Genomic DNA, 18,142 nt, shown 5'->3' with positions numbered 1-18,142 from the left:
GCTATTTCCCCCTCTCCCTGCATGAGGGGATTTCTCTGATTTGAACTATGTGAACCTGGTAGGGTTCCTGGAGCTAAAACTCATAGAAGTGTGGGTGTCCCCTAAGACTGGGCCCTCCTGGAGTTATTAACTCAAGCTTGTTCACACTGAGCCTCCAGAAATTCATCAATTACAGTTTAAGTTTTGCTCTCCTGGTACTGGCTCCTGGTGACTTCTGTTCATGGGTTGGTTTCTGCTTTGGCAAGATGTGATTCTCTGTAACTGGCTAGCCATCTCTCCAGTTTGGGGGTCAGGAGTTTATCCCGTGGCCTTGGTTCTCTAATGGACCTAAAAAGGTGTGTTGATATTTGGTTTGTTCAGCTCTTTTCTTGTTGTTAGAAAGGGAGTGATGAAGTCCAAGCCTCTTAAAGCTGGATCAGAAACCAGAAGTTCAGGCAAGTACTTTCAAGCCATAAGTATAAACTAGCCAATGACTGGGAGAAGCTGGTCATAATGAATGAAGAGATGAGGAACCTTAGCAGAAAAATGAAATGATTAAAAAAAGAAAAGAACCAAAGGCAAATTTTGGAAGTAAAAAGTATATATCTGAAATGAAAATTTTACTAGAGAAGAGTTAGAGCAGATTAGACACTACAGAAATGAGTTAGTGAATTCAAAGATGGAAGAACAGAAATTATTCACTCTGAAGAGCACAGAGAAAAACTACTAAGAAACAAAATAATATCAAATAGTGTAACATAAGTGAAATCAGAATGCCAGAGAGAGAGTAGAGGAGAAAACTGGGGCAGAAAAATTCTGTAGTTCTAATGGCTAAAATTTTGATAAAAATATCACCCTGCAGATATGAGGATCTCGGCAAATCACGAGATAAATAAACATAAAGATAAATATCAAGAAAATATATAAATATATATTTAGATAAATATAAAGAAAATATATAAACTACAAGCAATATAAAGAGAACTACAACAAGGCACCGTCAGAGTCAAACTGCTTCAAACCAAAGATAAGGAGAAAATTATAACAGCAGCTGGAGGGAAACAACAATATAAATGACAACTGATTTCTCATCCGAGATTATGGAGGATGATGATAAAGGTATGTCTTTAAAATACTGATACAGGAAAAAAAAGTTAATCCAGAATATTGGTTAAACAACCGTATCAATCAACTTGACCTAATTTATTTATTTATTTATTTTTGGCTGTGCCATGCACCTTGTGGCATCTTAGTTCCCTGAAAAGGCATTGAACCCAGGCCACTGCAGTGAAAGCACCAAGTCCTAACCACTGGACTGCCAGGGAGTTCCCAACTGTAAATATATATGTTCTCAACACCAGAACACATGAATATATTAAGCAAATACTAACAGATCTGAAGGGAGAAATAGAAAGCGACACAGTAAGTCCCCTACGTATGAACGAGTTCTGTTCCGAGAGTGTGTTCATAAGGCCAATTTGTTTGTTAAGTCCAACAAGGTTAGCCTAGGTACCCAACTAACACAATCAGCTATATAGTACTATACTGTAATAGGTTTATAGTACTTTTCACACAAATAATACATAAAAAGAAACACAAAAAATAAAGAAAACATTTTTGATCTTACAGTACAGTGCCGTGAAAAGTACAGTAGTGCAGTACAACAGCTGGCGCTTCTTAGCAGTACCAGCTACATCACCACTGCTTTTACACTTGCTTCCGGACGTCGTACGCTTGAAATAAAGATACTATACTACTGTATTCTATACAGTACAGTACAGTAAAATACACAAAAGCACAACCACTTGTAGAGGATGCACGCACGTGACAACGTAGCCAGACACGTGGACTAACTTACGTGACTGGACATGCGAACATGTGTTTGCATCTTTCAAAGTTCACAACTTGAAGATTCGTATGTAGGGGACTTACTGTACTCATTAAAATGCTCTAACATCACTTTTTTTAAACTTACCCTCAAAGTATGGTGCTCTTGTGCTAGTACTAGTCTTAGCTCTTCATGTAGTGTTATAACTTCCAGAAACTGTCCCCATAAAGCCATTAGAAGTGAGCAAAGTTGTGCGAGATTCATATTTATAAGTTCTGCCAGTTCATCAGGATTCTCTATTTTCTGAAATGACAAGGGAAAAAACCTTTACTGCTCTCTGAGAATTACCATAACACACCTATATATATTACTGAGAATACAAAGGCAAATTTTTAGTTTTAAAAAATGGGTGTGTGCGCGCTTGCATGTGTGTGTGCGCACTTGCATGTGTGTGTGGAGAGAGACCAACTGACCCATGGCTTTTTTCTATCTGATAGTTACTACAGCACTTTTCGACCATTTAACCAATATTTCAATACCGGAGGTATCTTGTTACTGAAATAACATCATAGTCTAAAGTTACAAATCAGGATTCTATAGAACATGATCAAATTCAAACACTAAAATACTGGGAATTTTAAACACAATGTACAAATCATGATGAAAGTTATAAAAATTTTGAAAGATGATGAAATCTTAAAATCTGATTTTTTTCCCCATCAGCTAAGTAAAGTACTTAAAAGATCTGTAACTCCTCAGAAAGGAGACACTCTCTAAAGTACTGCTTTGCCCTCACACCTGTGCTCCTAGATTTTATGTTGCTTGCGGGAATCCTTTCATAGAGCTGTCGAACACTTCTTTCCTTCTCTTTTCTAACAATTCACTCACCCAGTATTTACTGCGCACATTTTACATGCTAGGGCCTACATTCTACAGACACCAAGATTAATATGAAAAGTTCGCAGTCTAATGAGGAAAGAAAAGTGGGTAAATGATTACAATATACTATTATGAGTGTTCTAATAGTGGTATTAAATTATCCCCTTTATTTAAATATTCACCTAAACTGATGATGGAAGTTAAGAGTACTGAATGAGATGCAGAATCTTCTAAAAGGCATTTGGTCTTCTTGAATTGATAAAATAAGAACTTCTAAACAAAGAATAACAAAGGACTATAAGTCAGAATGATGTTTCTCTTTGGTCAAGCATTTTTATCATAAGGACAGGCTTTTCTTCAATACACTGAGGCAGCAGTCAGTCTTCAGGGACGTAGTATCTTGATGCAAAAATCTGTCTTTAATTACTAGTAACACTAAGAAATCTACTTTAAATACATACACGGGTGCTGATCTCATTTTCCTACTGTAAAGATGGAAGAAGTCTGCTCAGATTGAAGCTGAGAGCCATTCCCACCTACACACCAATGATGGCCTCATTTATGGCTCTGGATCACATCTCCCCGAGCTCTAGATCCAGCATCTACTGGATGACTGTACTTGGACAGTTCAACGTGTCCCAAACTGCACTGCACCCTCCCTTTCTAAAAACAAACAAAACCCCCAAATGTTGCTTATCACATATGACCCTCTTTCTCTCAGTTTGTATTGGCTTCTTTTTGAAGTCTGCAATCCAGCAGGCTTTTCTTCCCCAACCCAAACCAAGCTTCCATTTATCTTCTTAACTAAGAGAACACTTAAAACAAAAACTCCGCAGCATTAGTAAGAAAGGAAGGGATCGTGTCTTATTCACTTTTGTGACTCTGGTTACCGGTACACAGTAGTCACTCAATAAATACTAACTGGACGAATAAATGAATGAATGAATAAGGAATTACAGGCCTCGGATAAGGAAAAAGCTCCCAGAATACAAGGACAAACTCAGAAAACGCTGACAAATTCCAGAATTCTGGAATGCAAGCTAATAGAGTCAACAGATGATAAGTACTGATTCATCAACATACACAGAAATTCTACAGAGGTGTTCTGCCCCAGGAAATGGTTTATAAGTGTTATTAGAAATGAAGCTAACAAGTTTCTCATGTCTCCTAAGAACACACAAAAGATTAAGATGTACTATAAAGAAGCTGAAACCTGCAGTATTGTTTCAGGAATGAATTTAATGGAGTTAGGAAAAGAAGACTAGAGTAAGTATTTGACAGTGATTAAATAGCACTACGTAAGGCAAGCAATGCTACACCTAGTATAATCTACACACAAGTAGAGCTAATTCTCCTCCAGAGAGCGAGGCTATCTAGATACCTTGTATTTATTAATTGTATTTCTCAGGGATCATGGTACCAAGGTTCTGAGAAAGGACTTTTAGTATTTTCATTATTGGGAAAAGCATCCCTTCGGGTATCAATTACTCCTTTGGTTTATATAACTCTTTACAGTAAGTGTCAAAATATAAATAATAATCTCTTTTTTATATTAAAAAGGAAATCAGAATTAAGTTTGACAAGATCTTTTATATGTATAAATGTAGGAATAATAAGACCTTACATTTATATATTTTTTTCAAATAACATTCATTATTTTGTCCTATTCGTAGCACTCACTGACCTTGTTTGATTACAAAATGGTGCTTACTTTAATAGACTTGGAAATGGGGGAAAGCAAAAAAGAAAAAAATAAAGTTCATTTTAGTTTATAGTCTTCAATTTTTTTCAGTTATAGAGAGGAAAAAAACAGAATCATATATAGCTTTATGCCATTTTCACTGGATAACACAGTATGAGCATTTCCCTACATCATCGAACATTTGTTGAAAGCAACATTTTTAAGGTTGTACAACTTCTTTAGATTATGAGTGTCCCATGATTTCTTTAACCATTGTCCTACTGTTGGGGATTTATTTAGGTTAATGTTTTACAATATTATAAGTTACACTACATATGAATTTCTGTTTATTTGGTATAAATTAAGAAGAAATACTCTTTTTGGCTTTGGATACATACTGCCAAACTAATCTCTGAGAAAGATCTACGAGGTACGAGAATCTGTATCTCAGCGCATCTCAATAAGCATTACATTGTTATTAAAAAATCACAGCTAGGGCTTCCCTGGTGGCGCAGTGGTTGAGAGTCCGCCTGCCGATGCAGGGGACACGGGTTCGTGTCCCGGTACGGGAAGATCCCACATGCCACGGAGCGGCTGGGCCCGTGAGCCATGGCCGCTGAGCCTGCGCGTCCAGAGCCTGTGCTCCGCAACGGGAGAGGCCACAAGAGTGGGAGCTGCACGTACCGTGAAAAAAAAAAAAAAAAAATCACAGTTAGGTTAAAAATGATGTCAGAATATTTAAATTTTGGGTTCTTTGATAATTAAATATTTTCCATATACTTATTACCAGTTTTTGTAATTTGGTGTCTAACCTATATTAATATGAAAAATGTGGAATAACAGGTTTCCTTAACGATTTGTAAGACCTCTTTGTAAGACTTATTATTCCACCTCTTGTGTATTCTATCTGCTGTCAAAGTTTACCATAGTTTACGTTAAATTTTATGACGTCCATTTAAATGCTGAAATTAAATACGAGTACATAAAAATTTATTAGTAATATTTGAATACATATAATTTTTTGACACTTAATACAGATGGATATAGAGTAAAGAATAAAACTTTTCCTTCACAGCCCCATCCTTCATTGTTTTTGTTTTTTTGCGGTACGCGGGCCTCGCACTGCTGTGGCCTCTCCCGTTGCGGAGCACAGGCTCCGGACGCGCAGGCTCAGCGGCCATGGCTCACGGGTCTAGCCGCTCCGCGGCATGTGAGATCCTCCCGGACCGGGGCACGAACCCGTATCCGCTGCATCGGCAGGCGGACTCTCAACCACTGTGCCACGAGGGAAGCCCTGTTTTCTGTATTTTTGTTAAGTTTGAAATGTATATGTATGTGTGTATATATATCCTTTCAAATATTTTATATGTATTCTAATCACACAAATATGATCAAATACATACAGAGCTTTTATTAACATATAAAAATCGTACTCATATTTTTCCAACTTATTTTTTCTTTTAAAGATTTTTGACGTGGACCATTTTTTTAAGTCTTTATTGAATTTGTTACAACATTGTTTCTGTTTTACATTTTGGTTTTTTGGCCCTGAGGCATGTAGGATCTTAGCTCCCGGATCAGGGATCCTACATGAACACCCTGTATTGGAAGGCAAAGTCTTAACCACTGGACTGCCAGGGAAGTCCCTACTTTTTCAATTAATATATCCTAGAGAGCTTTGCAGCATGAAAACAGTACCTTGCATCATAAATGAATACATATATCTTGAATTAAGGAATCCATGTCAATGCATAGAGACTTGCCTAATCCTTTCAAATGGCTACATGGGAATTGACAATTCTTTATGTCTGTTGAAATGTATTAGCACTTCTGCGGGACAGATTCCTAAATAAAAACTGTTTTGTGGCAGAGCATGTGTTTTAATAGATGTTTTCAGAATAGACTGATGAAGTGACCTAAAAAATGTACCAGTTTCTACCCTCACCAACAGCACAGGCAGATACTAGTTTCCCTACACCCTTATCAACAATGCAGATTAGCAGTCACTTTCATTTTTGCAAATTCCATGGTCAAAAAACCCTTTTATTGTTTAAATATGCATTTCCCTGGTTTTCAGTAAGACTTAGTGTCACCTATGTAGCCAACTTGTTCTGCTAAGAACTGCATTTTGTACATTGCCTCTATGCACATCCCTTTTTCCCGGGGGGTGTTTTGAAACTGATGCATAGGACTTCTTTATATATTGTGAGTATTAATCATTTGCCACTTTTAAGTATTGCAAATATTTTCTTCCAGTTTATTGCTTCCTTTCAACTTTATTTATATTTTATTTTGTTTTAAAGAAGTTTCAAATCATCAATACCTTATTTTGTCTTTTATACTATTACTCTGAAAAAGTTATTTCATATCCTAAGATCAGATTGTTTATATATACATGTATATGTAAATTTATCTTCCAAATTTTTCTGGACATTTAACTCTTCAAGTCCATTTAGAATTTTCTTCTATAGTATGGTATTTTACCACACTATTTATGTAACCCGGTATTTTATCATATATTCAATTCTTAAACATATTTAGTGACTGTTTCAGTGCTATTTAGTTTCATTGATTTGTCTTTCTAGTCTTTTAGAGAAGTCCTACTCTATTTCCATAACTGTAGTTTTATATATATATATATGTTAGCATCCACTTGGGCAAGTCCCTCTATATTATTATTATTCAAAAGTTTTTCTTAGTCATCCTTATCTTTCTTTAAGTGATCTTTAACATAAGTTTAAAGTTTCCAACAGTATTTTGATACAGACACATTAATATTATTAACTTGAGAAAAACTGGATCTTTCAGAGATCGTTCACCTTTCTGTCTGGGAGTATCATAAATGTTTATTCATCCAAATTTCCTTTAATATGTCAGTGAGACACTGTATTTTTTTTCCATATTAATCACAAACATCTTATTAAGATTATTTCTAAGCGTATATAATTCTTTGGGGCAACTATTATAATGACATTAGTGCTCCTGCCTATGTATAATTTTACAAGGAGAAGGTAAATACCTTTTCCAAAGGGGTCAAGTCCTCATTTAAATTTACATACAGAAATACAACCCGAAGTCAATATATTTTTGTTTGATTCATGTCTCCGATTTCTTCCATTAACGTAGCTAAATAAGAGTGAAATACATAGGGATCCTAAAATAGTCAAAACACTTAGTTCCATGGGGAAGAAAAAGGAAAAATAAAAATCTATTCAATTTAATTGCAAGAATGAACTAGTGGAAAAATGGTCTGAGACAAACTGATCTCTTGAAATAAAACAAACTTTCATTTCTAAACAATATCACTTTACAAAAGTATGTAAGTTTAAGTAATGCTTAAAAAAATTTTTCCAGAAATTCTTTGAGTGAACTAATAAGAGAAAAAGGACACTTCTGATCAGTTAATTGTCTTTGCTATTTCATTCATATGCACAATAATATACATTTTAAAGTTAATTTAACTTCACGTTCAAGTCAAATGTTTGATCAAGTAAGTTGTGTTTCTACCTAGATCAACAATTTTATCTTTGCATTTTAGAAAGGATAAATAATTAATATTTTGTTCAATAAAATACTTAGAAAACAGAATCCACTCAAATAACTTGGTAACGTGAATTTTAAAAATGCAAGTACCTTGACTTCTTCACATAATTCAGTAAGTCGCGCTTCCACATCCATTTCCTCTGAAAGGGGTAAAGAGTAATTGGAGGAAGTATCTCAATGTTAGATCTGTAAACTGTTTTTGAAATTATAGAAATAAATTAAATTACCTTTAAAAAACCAGAAGGTTGCAAAATATAGGACTATATTAAATGAGTTAAATTTCAATGTAATATATTTTTCTAAACACATTAATCATGCAGGTAATGTGATAATTAGTAAATTCTATGTTCTGATTACAGGCATACCTCGAAAATATTGCAGTTCAGTTCCAGACCACTGCAAAAGAGTGAAAACTGCAATAAAGCTAATTACATGAATTTTCTGGTTTCCCAGTGCATGTAAAAGTTACATTTATACTATACTGTAGTCTATTAAGTGTGCAATAGCATTATGTCTAAAAAACAATGTACATACCTTAATTTAAAAATATTTTATTGCTAAAAAAATGCCAACCATTATCTGAGCCTTCAGTGAATTGTACTCTTTTTGCAATAGTAACATAAAAAATCACTGATCACAGATCACCATACTAAAATAATGATAATAATGAAAAAGCTTGAAATAGTGAGAGAACTACCAAAATGTGATACAGACACAAAATGAGCAAATGCTGTTGGGAAAAATGCTGCCAACAGACTTGCTTGCCATAGGGTTGCCATAAATCTTCAATTTGTGGAAAACACAGTATCCGTGAAGTGCAATAAAGTGAGGTATGCCTGTATTAAGTAGCGGGTTTCTGTTCTCATAAGAGGCTAACGCTGTCAAGGAACTACTGACTATATACCTCAAGTAACTTGCACAACTGCACCACAGAAAAGATAAAACATACAACTAAGGTTTTATTGCACTTCACATATTATAAATTCCAGTGATCTTAGTATTTTGTATTACATATGTACATGCTTCACTTTTTACAAAAGCTCCGCTTTTTACAGTAGCTAATAGTTCAAGTCAAAATAATTTTTATAACCAAAACATATATAAAGCATGCGTGGAATATAAGCTGTTTAATGAAAATGAATGACAAAATCCTTTCCGACAAAAAGTAAGTTTCTATTTTAGTTTAATAAATTCAGTTGTCTATCAGACAGTCTAAAACCGAGGCAATTTTTTCCCATATAATCCTGACTTATTTAATGTATGCTACAACCATTTACAAAGGGGAGTGCAGATTAATTTACAATCAAAATGGTAATATTTACAAAGGAGTACAGAAACTAACAGAATAGAAGACTTATTAGTTACTTTTTGCAGGGAATACATTTCGCTAAAGCCTGAAATATCATGTTTAGATATACTCAGTTTTTCTTCAGAAATCAAACTAAAATGAGTTCTCCTAAGAGAACTCTAACAGCATAGCGTCAGCACACAACATTCCATAATCGTGTGGCCCTTAGGGAGTTTAACTGATCATTCTCACACAAAAGCAAGAATACATTCTGTGACATCCTTGAATTCATTCATCAGCTCACTGTTTCGTAAGGTATACTGAATGTTTACTAGTTGATAAAAAGAATGATAAACATTTAAATTTGATAAAATAAGCAGTTACACTGATGTGCTGAACACAACCAAGCTATGATGGGAACAACAAACACTCTGTTGGTAACTAAAACCAGGAGGACACACAAATGTTTTGGAATTCACCAAATATATAAATAACCCACTGATAACTAAAGAAATCTGCTGAGATTTCAAAAATCATTTCACAGTCAGGTAAATCAGTGGCTTCTAATGTTAGGTTTTCCAAAAAAAAAAAGAAAAAATCTGGCAGACCCTGTATTAAAATCATAACTTCCATATGCCAACATCATCACATGTTTTCACATCACTCATGATGTTTTCCTTTGATAGAAGAAAATCAGCAAAATTGGTCTTAGTAGGTTACATATCCTACCTATGAATTTTTAAAAAATGAAAATAAACTTTTTAGAGTTTTGATACACTTTTCTCATCTTTACATACAAGAGCCTAAGTGCAGAAACTGGTCCATTTGCATTATGGCTCGTGAGAGCTACTTCAATGCAAACACCTTCAGGGATGCTTAAATGCTAAACTTAACTTCAAAACCTTTGAGATGAAATGATTTCAACATCATTTAGGATTTTAACTGAGTTTATTAATTTTTCCTTTAAAAATGCCTATATATCTATTTATACAACTGTATAGAAACGTATACAGGTTATTTTCTTACAAGTTTTCTTTTCGGCAGCGCCATGCGGTGTGATCTCAGTTCCCCAACCAGGGACTGAACCCAGGCCGTGGCAGCGAAAGCCTGGAATCCTAACCACTAGGCCACCAGGGAGCTCCCTACACACTTTGTTTTACCTTGGCTCCTCCTGCTAATTGAAGGTGGCAGCTTAGAACACATCCTTCCATATTTTCAAATATATACATATATGAGATCTGGAGTCACTGCTTTCCAAAAATGGGTGTATTTTACAAACGTGCTGCGATTTGCTTTTTTTCTCTCAGCACTACTCCATGTAAATGGGATATGCAGCCCTAAAGCACTTTTTTCAAATGGCTGCATAATATCCCTTGGTGTGGGTACCTCAAAGTCCATTCTTTGCTGAATGATGGGCATTTATCTTTGTTTTCAGTGTTTTGCCACTAAGAATACTATGATCAATGTGCGTGCACATATACCGTTACATACGAGTACTCCTTTCCGTGCTACAGATGAACAAAAATGGAGTTGCTAAGTCGAAAGGTAAATGTATCTTAAATTTATCTTCTAAATCTATCCACCCTCTCATCTCCTCATTCATTCAACAGATACTCATAGCATAGTTCAGATAATACCAATACACTGCTAGGAGTTAAGGATGAAAGATATCTCAAAAAAAGTGTTATTAACGAACTTCACTATGTTTTAGTTTTGAATCAAGTCTTTTCCCACTCAACCAAATACTGGGCCCTTCTTTATATAGGCCTTATTATATGAGCAGCGTTTTTAAAAATTATTTAGCATGCTTACATCTAAACTGATAGGCTGACAATACAATAGTTAATGAGAAGTATATTTTTATTGCTAAAAAGACCACTAAAACATGTCATAAATGACCGTTTCACACCATGAATTCTTCAATTTTATAGTTAAGTTACTTAATGAGAATATAAAATTATATTCTAAAATAATGATCATAAATAAATCTTCAACCTTTCTTTTTTCCTTCCTGATAACAAGATAAGTTTCTCACTTCACAGTTTTAGTGAAAACTGACACAATTTAAGTATTTCTGGGCTAGTTTTCATTTGAGAAATGTGGAGAAAGATTTTGGCTCCTTAATTTCCTTTTGTCCATACTTCCGAAAACTGAGAAACAAATGCTGTGATTTAATTTTATTTTTTATTTCTACAGCTTTTAGTAACTTTTAAAAAATGTAATAGTGATGGTCTATTCAACACCAAGTAAAAACTTTCAGTATACTTATGGAAAGATAATAAATTAAGTACTATTGCTATTCAAGAACAAAAGTCTATAACATATAGGGAAATATATCAATAAAATAATGAGATCGCAGTATTTCCTTTCAAATGTGTAACATATCTGGATAGTGGCGACTTGATATTACTGTATTTTGCTTTTTAAACTTAGAACAATAAAAAATAAATACAAATTGACTCAAAAAACAAAGCCAGATACTAAAGATGCTTCTCTCTTTACTTCTGTAATGCATGAAATTAGCTTCAGTTTTTAAACCACATTCTATTAACCTTAGCCCTATCCAAAGACAAACTGACTTTGAACAAATTTAAGGCATTACCATTAAACCAACAAATTCTGGCAATGAACATGGTTTCCAAAAAGTGCTCTTTGTAGGAACTCTAAAATGAATATGTTAAAAGCCAAAGAAATCTTTGCATTTAACATTTCCAGTTTTAAATAAAAACTTCAATATTAAAATTAATTACAAATTAACCAAAGCTTATCTACAAACCAAATTGATTCTAATAGTAAGTTCTTACATAAGGGTGGTAGGAACATACAATATTAAGAAATACATATTTATGAAATTTGACACTAATTTAAAGCAAAGTTTCCTGCTAATTAAAAGGGATTATTTACTTAACCTATTTGTAAACGTACCTAGACAGGTGTCTTTCTGGGTTGGTGGCTGTTTTCTTCTGAGAAGGCGCTCATAAAGGACCTGCATGTTGGCCTTGGCTAGTTATAAGGATTGCACACAGCACTAGTTACTATACTCCTTTTACAATAAAATTTATTAGAATTTTCCAATTTGTTATTAATAGTTTTAGTATTGATGTGATAGTGCAATTAGATTAGAACACTAAAGCAAAATCTTTCAGTTAGTTAATTAGCTTATTAGAATTACAAATGATGTACATTCACGTTTATGTTACTTTGTTCTTTTCTCTATTTAAGTGTATGTGCCGCTCAACATTTCATAATCCAATATTATTTTTATGTTTTAGTTTCTTAAACTCAGAACTTTAGAGTTGGCAGGGGTCTCAGAGATCAGCGAGGTCAACCCCCTGCCTTTACAAGTGTAGAGACCGGGGCCCCAAAAGGTTACAAGACTTGGTAAAGCCTAGATTCCAGAATCCCTGACACCCATTTTCAGTAAGGGTTCCTTGCACCAAACCAATATTTAACTGTATGTCATCAAAAAAATGTACATCATTCATCTACGAGAAAAGAAAAAGACACAAGCAGAACAGAATTCAAGGCATTATTTTTAAAAAGGGAATAGAGTTTAGATACACTCCTCACACACCATGGTGGAATTTAAGACTTTTAAATATATACATATTTGAAAACTCAAGAAAAGCGCTAAATAGTAGAAGGAAATAGAATACATCCTCTAATCAAGAACTACTTTACAAACTTACTAAAACTGGTGAATATAATGATGTTTAGTCAACAGCGTTTTACAGAAATATTATCTAGTGCCTACAATCTAATTTTGCTAGGATAAAAATAAACAATGTTAATAGTTCAGAATATGCAATAGTTTTTTTTGAATAGTTAATAATATTTTTAGATGTTTTCCTAGAATATGCATTCAAGAATAAACTAAAATTCACAATAAATAGAAAATATAAATAATGAAAAGTTTAAGAATAACACAAAGTATCACTGATAAATATTTACTGAAGATGAATCTTGAATTTAAAAATCCCTAGGAAACTACTATAAAGTATGTGCTGATGTTTATGTACTTTTCAATTATCAACAAAAACTGTATTGTGCTATTTCATTCATTCATCCATTCAACAAATATATTTTGAGTAAACACCATGTGTAAGGTACTAATAATTTTATTCTGCCACTATTATTTACTTATTTGAAACTGAAGTCTAGGGGTTTGCTTTAGAATTTTATTTTCTGATAAAATATTTTAAGCAAATAATTTGGAATAAAATTGATAATTCATTTAGTAACTGACTCCTGAAATTAAACATAAGGGCTCTTTTAATTATGATATTTTCTACATTATATTCATAAGCCCAAAGTAAAACATATATGCCATAAAAGCCATCCTTACTCCAAAGTTAAAAATCTTATAAATAAATGAATTATCATACTGAAGTTAGATAAATTAGTGCTAATACTGTCTAAGCGATTTGAAATAAATCTTTGCCTTTGAAAAGAGATGCTTGTTTCCTTTAAACATTATTTCCTTTTGTACAGAAATATTTTTTTATAAGTTAAAATGTGGTTCAAGTGTTTTTCCATTCAGAAACATTACACGTTAAAACTCTGAAAATTCCGTGCACGCAGCATGGACAGGCCCACCTCAGACATGGCTCTCTGTACTAACCCACAAGAACCCCACCCAGCTGTGGGAGTCTCTCCTGTCTCTCTCAGTGCTGAACTGACTCCTTATTAAGGGAAAGGGGATGTCAAAGCTCTTCAAAGACCTAGAAGAGGCCTGCTCTTCCCTCAGCACTTTGCTCAGCCCGAAGGAATTCCTCCGTTAACCAGTTTTCCTTGTGGAGCTTCCTCACGCCTTCTGCTTTCTGGATGCCCTCCTCTTCCCTTCCTGATGCATTCAGCACATCTGGACCCCTTCAATCCTCCTGCCCTTAGAATGGAAACCAGTTTGCATAAACAGTCCCAGTTACTTACAGGTAGTAAGTGACAGCAATGGTGCACACATGCACATGCAGTGCTGAGCACTACACGATGATGCTCCACGAATTCAACATCCAAACTACTAACAAATTCTCCTATAGAAATGCCATTCCACGTGGTTTCTGTGTCATACCACTACTTTTCAGTAACATGGTATCGCCCTTCATTAACATTATGGTTTAATAGTTTTGTGGTCTGACCATTAAACCTAAGTTAACCAAAATGTATCATATAATTCTCCTAAGAAAATGTGTTTGAATCCCAAAGAACCAAATTAAAAAATACATGAAGCATAATTTTTCCATTAATTGAGGATTAGTGATAGCTTAAATTAGCTCTATTCTACAAACAATTCTTTCATTTTCAAAAAAGAACATTTTTAGAAGTTTACATTTGAGGCAGTGGTCTCTTAAAGGATTTTCCTAAGGAAAATAGAAGATTCTAAGTACATGAAACAGCAAGGAAAAAGAATATTCCAGAGAATAGTAATCAAAAGGTTTCCGTACTACCATTTTTGACTTGAGGAAGAATACATGAGCAAGAAAGAACAAACATTTTCCTACTGCTTGTAAAACTGGGGATACATTGGGATCCTTGAATTAAACATTCTAAATAGTCAACTGAATGATATCTGTTTCTAGTCAAGTCAGGAAAAGTGTGCACTCAACTGACTGATAATGAAATTAATCCAACCCATGGGAGCATCTGCTGACAGGCAGTGGTACAACAGCCAGCCTGTTCTCACAGCTGAACTTCAGTGAGGTACAGATCACTTTCTTACAATTCTTTTGTATCTCAAGACAGGCAGTTATAAAAACGGGTTAATTAGTCTCAAACCCAAGAATTATTTTCAGTAACTATTTTTGATAGTGCATCAATATTGTTAAAAGACAGATCCTTGAGGAACAAAGAAATAAGAACAGTGATTAATTTCAGTAAAATTTAAGAAGTAATTTCTGATTTATTCAAGTATGTAATGATGAAAATAATTTATTCTAAAGAGAATTAAAATGTGCTTTTTATGATGAGCTATTAGCTGATATTTGAAAGTAAAAGCTTATAAAACTTTCATAAAATGTCTGAATAAAAACATTTTTGCAAATCTCAATAATTTATCTTCTGTGAAGTGATATATGTATTTTGCAAACTACAAGTGGTATACAAAATCAAGGCAATATGATTTTTTATTGTGTATTACAATATACATGCAGATATTAATGTCAGACAAAAACCAAAGACTAGTGTTTTAAAATTATTTGAAAAATTTTCAGAATGTTAAAACTGAGTAATGTTATTATTTTCTGAAATGAAATAAAAGAAATAAGATCTGAGATCACTTAAAACCAAACATATGGGGCTTCCCTGGTGGCGCAGTGGTTGAGGGTCCGCCTGCCGATGCAGGGGACGCGGGTTTGTGCCCCGGTCCGGGAGGATCCCACATGCCGCGGAGCGGCTGGGTCCGTGAGCTATGGGCCGCTGAGCCTGTGCTCCGCAACGGGAGAGGCCACAGCAGTGACAGGTCCACGTACCGCAAAACAAAACAAAACAAAACAAAAAAAACACCAAACATATTTAAAAACAAAGGTCCCAAGTACCTACAATCTGCTTAGACTGTTAAATATTTGGAAGTATGGATTTAATTTATGTTACCTAATCTATCTAATTTCTCTTCCCTATCTAATAATTCTATGGATAATTACATTTGTTTTCTAGTAAGCTTTCTGCTTGTATTCTAAGAGAAGTAGTAATATTGACATACTGTTCAAAAAAATCTACCAAAAGACTCATTTCAAACTTAGCACCAAGAAATTATTTCTCAATATCATACAGTTTTTTTTAATTTCAGAAAGTAATTATCAAAGATTGAAAAAGATGAAGTTGAGAGAGAAGCAAAAGTGAAGCACATAAACTTGGTTTTAGTACAGAAACTATGGCCAAGCTGATAACTAGCAATATGAGAATGAAGAGAGTGCCTTGAACTAAAGCAGAGGTCTGGCTACTTTCAACATACCCAGTTCTAGTTTCTGACAAGAGGGAAGCTCTTCCGTTACCGTAATGAAGTAGCTGTGCAGCCCCTTGAAGGCCAGCAGGAGGGTGGCGCAGAGGGTGTAATGGAAACGGTAGGCGTGACGCAGGAAGGAGTCTGCAATGACGAAGCTGAAGCCCTAAACAAGGAGTCGATTTGGGACACACTGTTAGTAACCAAGAGTCTAAAAATAGCACCCTTGAAGCTTAGAAAAATAAAGGACTTACAAATCACAGTTAATTCTAAAACGGATAAGAAATCTAGCAATATCTTAGGGAGTTGTTCTCATTCATACAAGTAATTTAAACACAGGAAACTTCGACTGAGTGGTATTCCACTTTTGTAGTCTGAGCCCCCTTTTCTTTCAGGGGAGTAATGGCTGTATTCATACTGCTGGGTCTCAACTCTGGGTCTCAACTCTGGCAGTGACTCTTTACAAGCACCTTTGCAAAAATGATTCTACCAGTTGTGTGAAGGGAGCAGGGGGAGAGCATAAGTAATAAAAAAGACCCCAGCTGTCAAAGGTCTCTATCCATTAAGTCTTGTAAAATCTTGAGGTATCAGGTTCGTTTTCAAAAAAACAACTGGAACCAACCAATTTGTTAAGATCATATTTAATTAGATCTGTAAGTTGTTGATCTCAAATAATGAACAAAAGAATGATCACATTCACAAACATAACAGTTAAAACAAATTTCATTCAAAGTAAGAGAGAAAAGAGGATTTATAAACATATCAGTTCTTACGTCTGGTGATAACTGTTTTGTGTAGTTAATACCAAAGACCACACTTTCAAGAGTAGGAATCACAGAATCTTTGTTTTGTGCTGGTGCATTTCTGTTTAACCAAGTAGTCTTCACAGGGCGAGGAAAGCTGGAGGAACAAGCATCACATTATTATTGTCATAAGAGTCTATTTACAGTGTTAAGTTAAATGTTTACAAAAGAAAGTCTTAGAGGGGCAGAATAAAAAGCAAGGGCTTTGCAAGGCTATGATTTCTAAACTCTTCTTAAAGTAACTTTACAATTTTTCCTTTAAGAATTTGAGATAAAGTACTGGCTAACTATAAGAAGGCCAAAGCATTTGACTGGTTGGCAGTTTGGCAAAAGGGAAAAGACAGGAAAGTAAATCAAATGTACCATAAGCAGAGAGCAGCCTTCATTTGCAAAATGAATTTGCTTTGCAAAAATGAAATATCTAGATCCTAGCAACGAGGGTGTTGCAAGTCATTGGTAAATACCACTTGCTATGAAGTGTTTCTTAAAATTGAGCCATTAAAAAAAAAAATTGAGCCAAAGAAGCTATATTGAAAAAAATCAAATATAAGAAACAAGTTATACAAAAAACAAGCAAAGAAAAATCCTAACCTCAGTTACATTAACTCATTGATTTAATGTCTATAGTTGGGTTGATCATAGAAATTGTTTTATATAAATATAACATTTAGGGACTTCCCTGGTGGCGCAGTGGTTAAGAATCTGCCTGCCAATGCAGGGGACACGGGTTCGAGCCCTGGTCCGGGAAGATTGCACATGCCGCAGAGCAACTAAGCCCGTGTGCCACAACTACTGAGCCTGCGCACCACAACTACTGAAGAAATTAGAATAATAATAATAACGTTTAAATATGTAATACTGTAAGCTAAAAATTTTTTCATCTAGTTTAGAGGACTAAAAAGTCCAGCTATAACAAAACTTCAGGAGAAACCCTGCATTTATAGAAGCATAAATAGTGAGGAACACTACCGTTAACAGGACCCCTCTACCAGCGTACCACCAGCAAAAAGCCTTCCTTCCCCTTGCCTTGCTTTCCTTCCCGACCCTCTCCTTTACAGGCAAAGAAGGGCACAGCTCTAGCAGCGAGAGAGGGGACATCAGAGCCCAGGGCAGTGACGGAAAGAGCAGCAACCCCAGTTGTCACAGGCATCTCAGTCTCTTCTCCCATCGCCAACCAGAGCCAACAGCTAGTCCTCTTGGCTTCTGA

General features: G+C 34.7%; 1 protein-coding gene across 15 annotated transcripts in view; it reads right to left on the bottom strand.

Moving 5' to 3' along the window:
* The window catches only part of FAM135A (family with sequence similarity 135 member A), a 123,397-nt gene that overhangs the window by 42,903 nt on the left and 62,352 nt on the right, over positions 1 to 18,142 (bottom strand). For 9 of the 15 annotated variants that reach the window (XM_060283321.1, XM_030859203.2, XM_060283328.1 and 6 more), the window contains 5 exons: positions 16,906 to 17,032; positions 16,145 to 16,298; positions 12,124 to 12,201; positions 8,001 to 8,050; positions 1,955 to 2,110 (listed from right to left, as the gene is read on the bottom strand). In XM_060283321.1, coding sequence (XP_060139304.1) covers positions 1,955 to 2,110; positions 8,001 to 8,050; positions 12,124 to 12,201; positions 16,145 to 16,298; positions 16,906 to 17,032 — 565 coding nt within the window. The remainder of the gene's footprint in view (positions 1 to 1,954; positions 2,111 to 8,000; positions 8,051 to 12,123; positions 12,202 to 16,144; positions 16,299 to 16,905; positions 17,033 to 18,142) is intronic. The other 6 variants (XM_060283323.1, XM_060283331.1, XM_060283335.1 and 3 more) reach the window with 2 other exon arrangements.

The sequence above is a fragment of the Globicephala melas genome, chromosome 14, assembly GCF_963455315.2.
Source record: "Globicephala melas chromosome 14, mGloMel1.2, whole genome shotgun sequence".
NCBI classification, from domain to species: Eukaryota; Metazoa; Chordata; class Mammalia; order Artiodactyla; family Delphinidae; genus Globicephala; species Globicephala melas.
The sequence above is the reverse complement of the archived record's forward strand: the minus strand, read 5'-3'. Positions and strand labels throughout refer to the sequence as shown.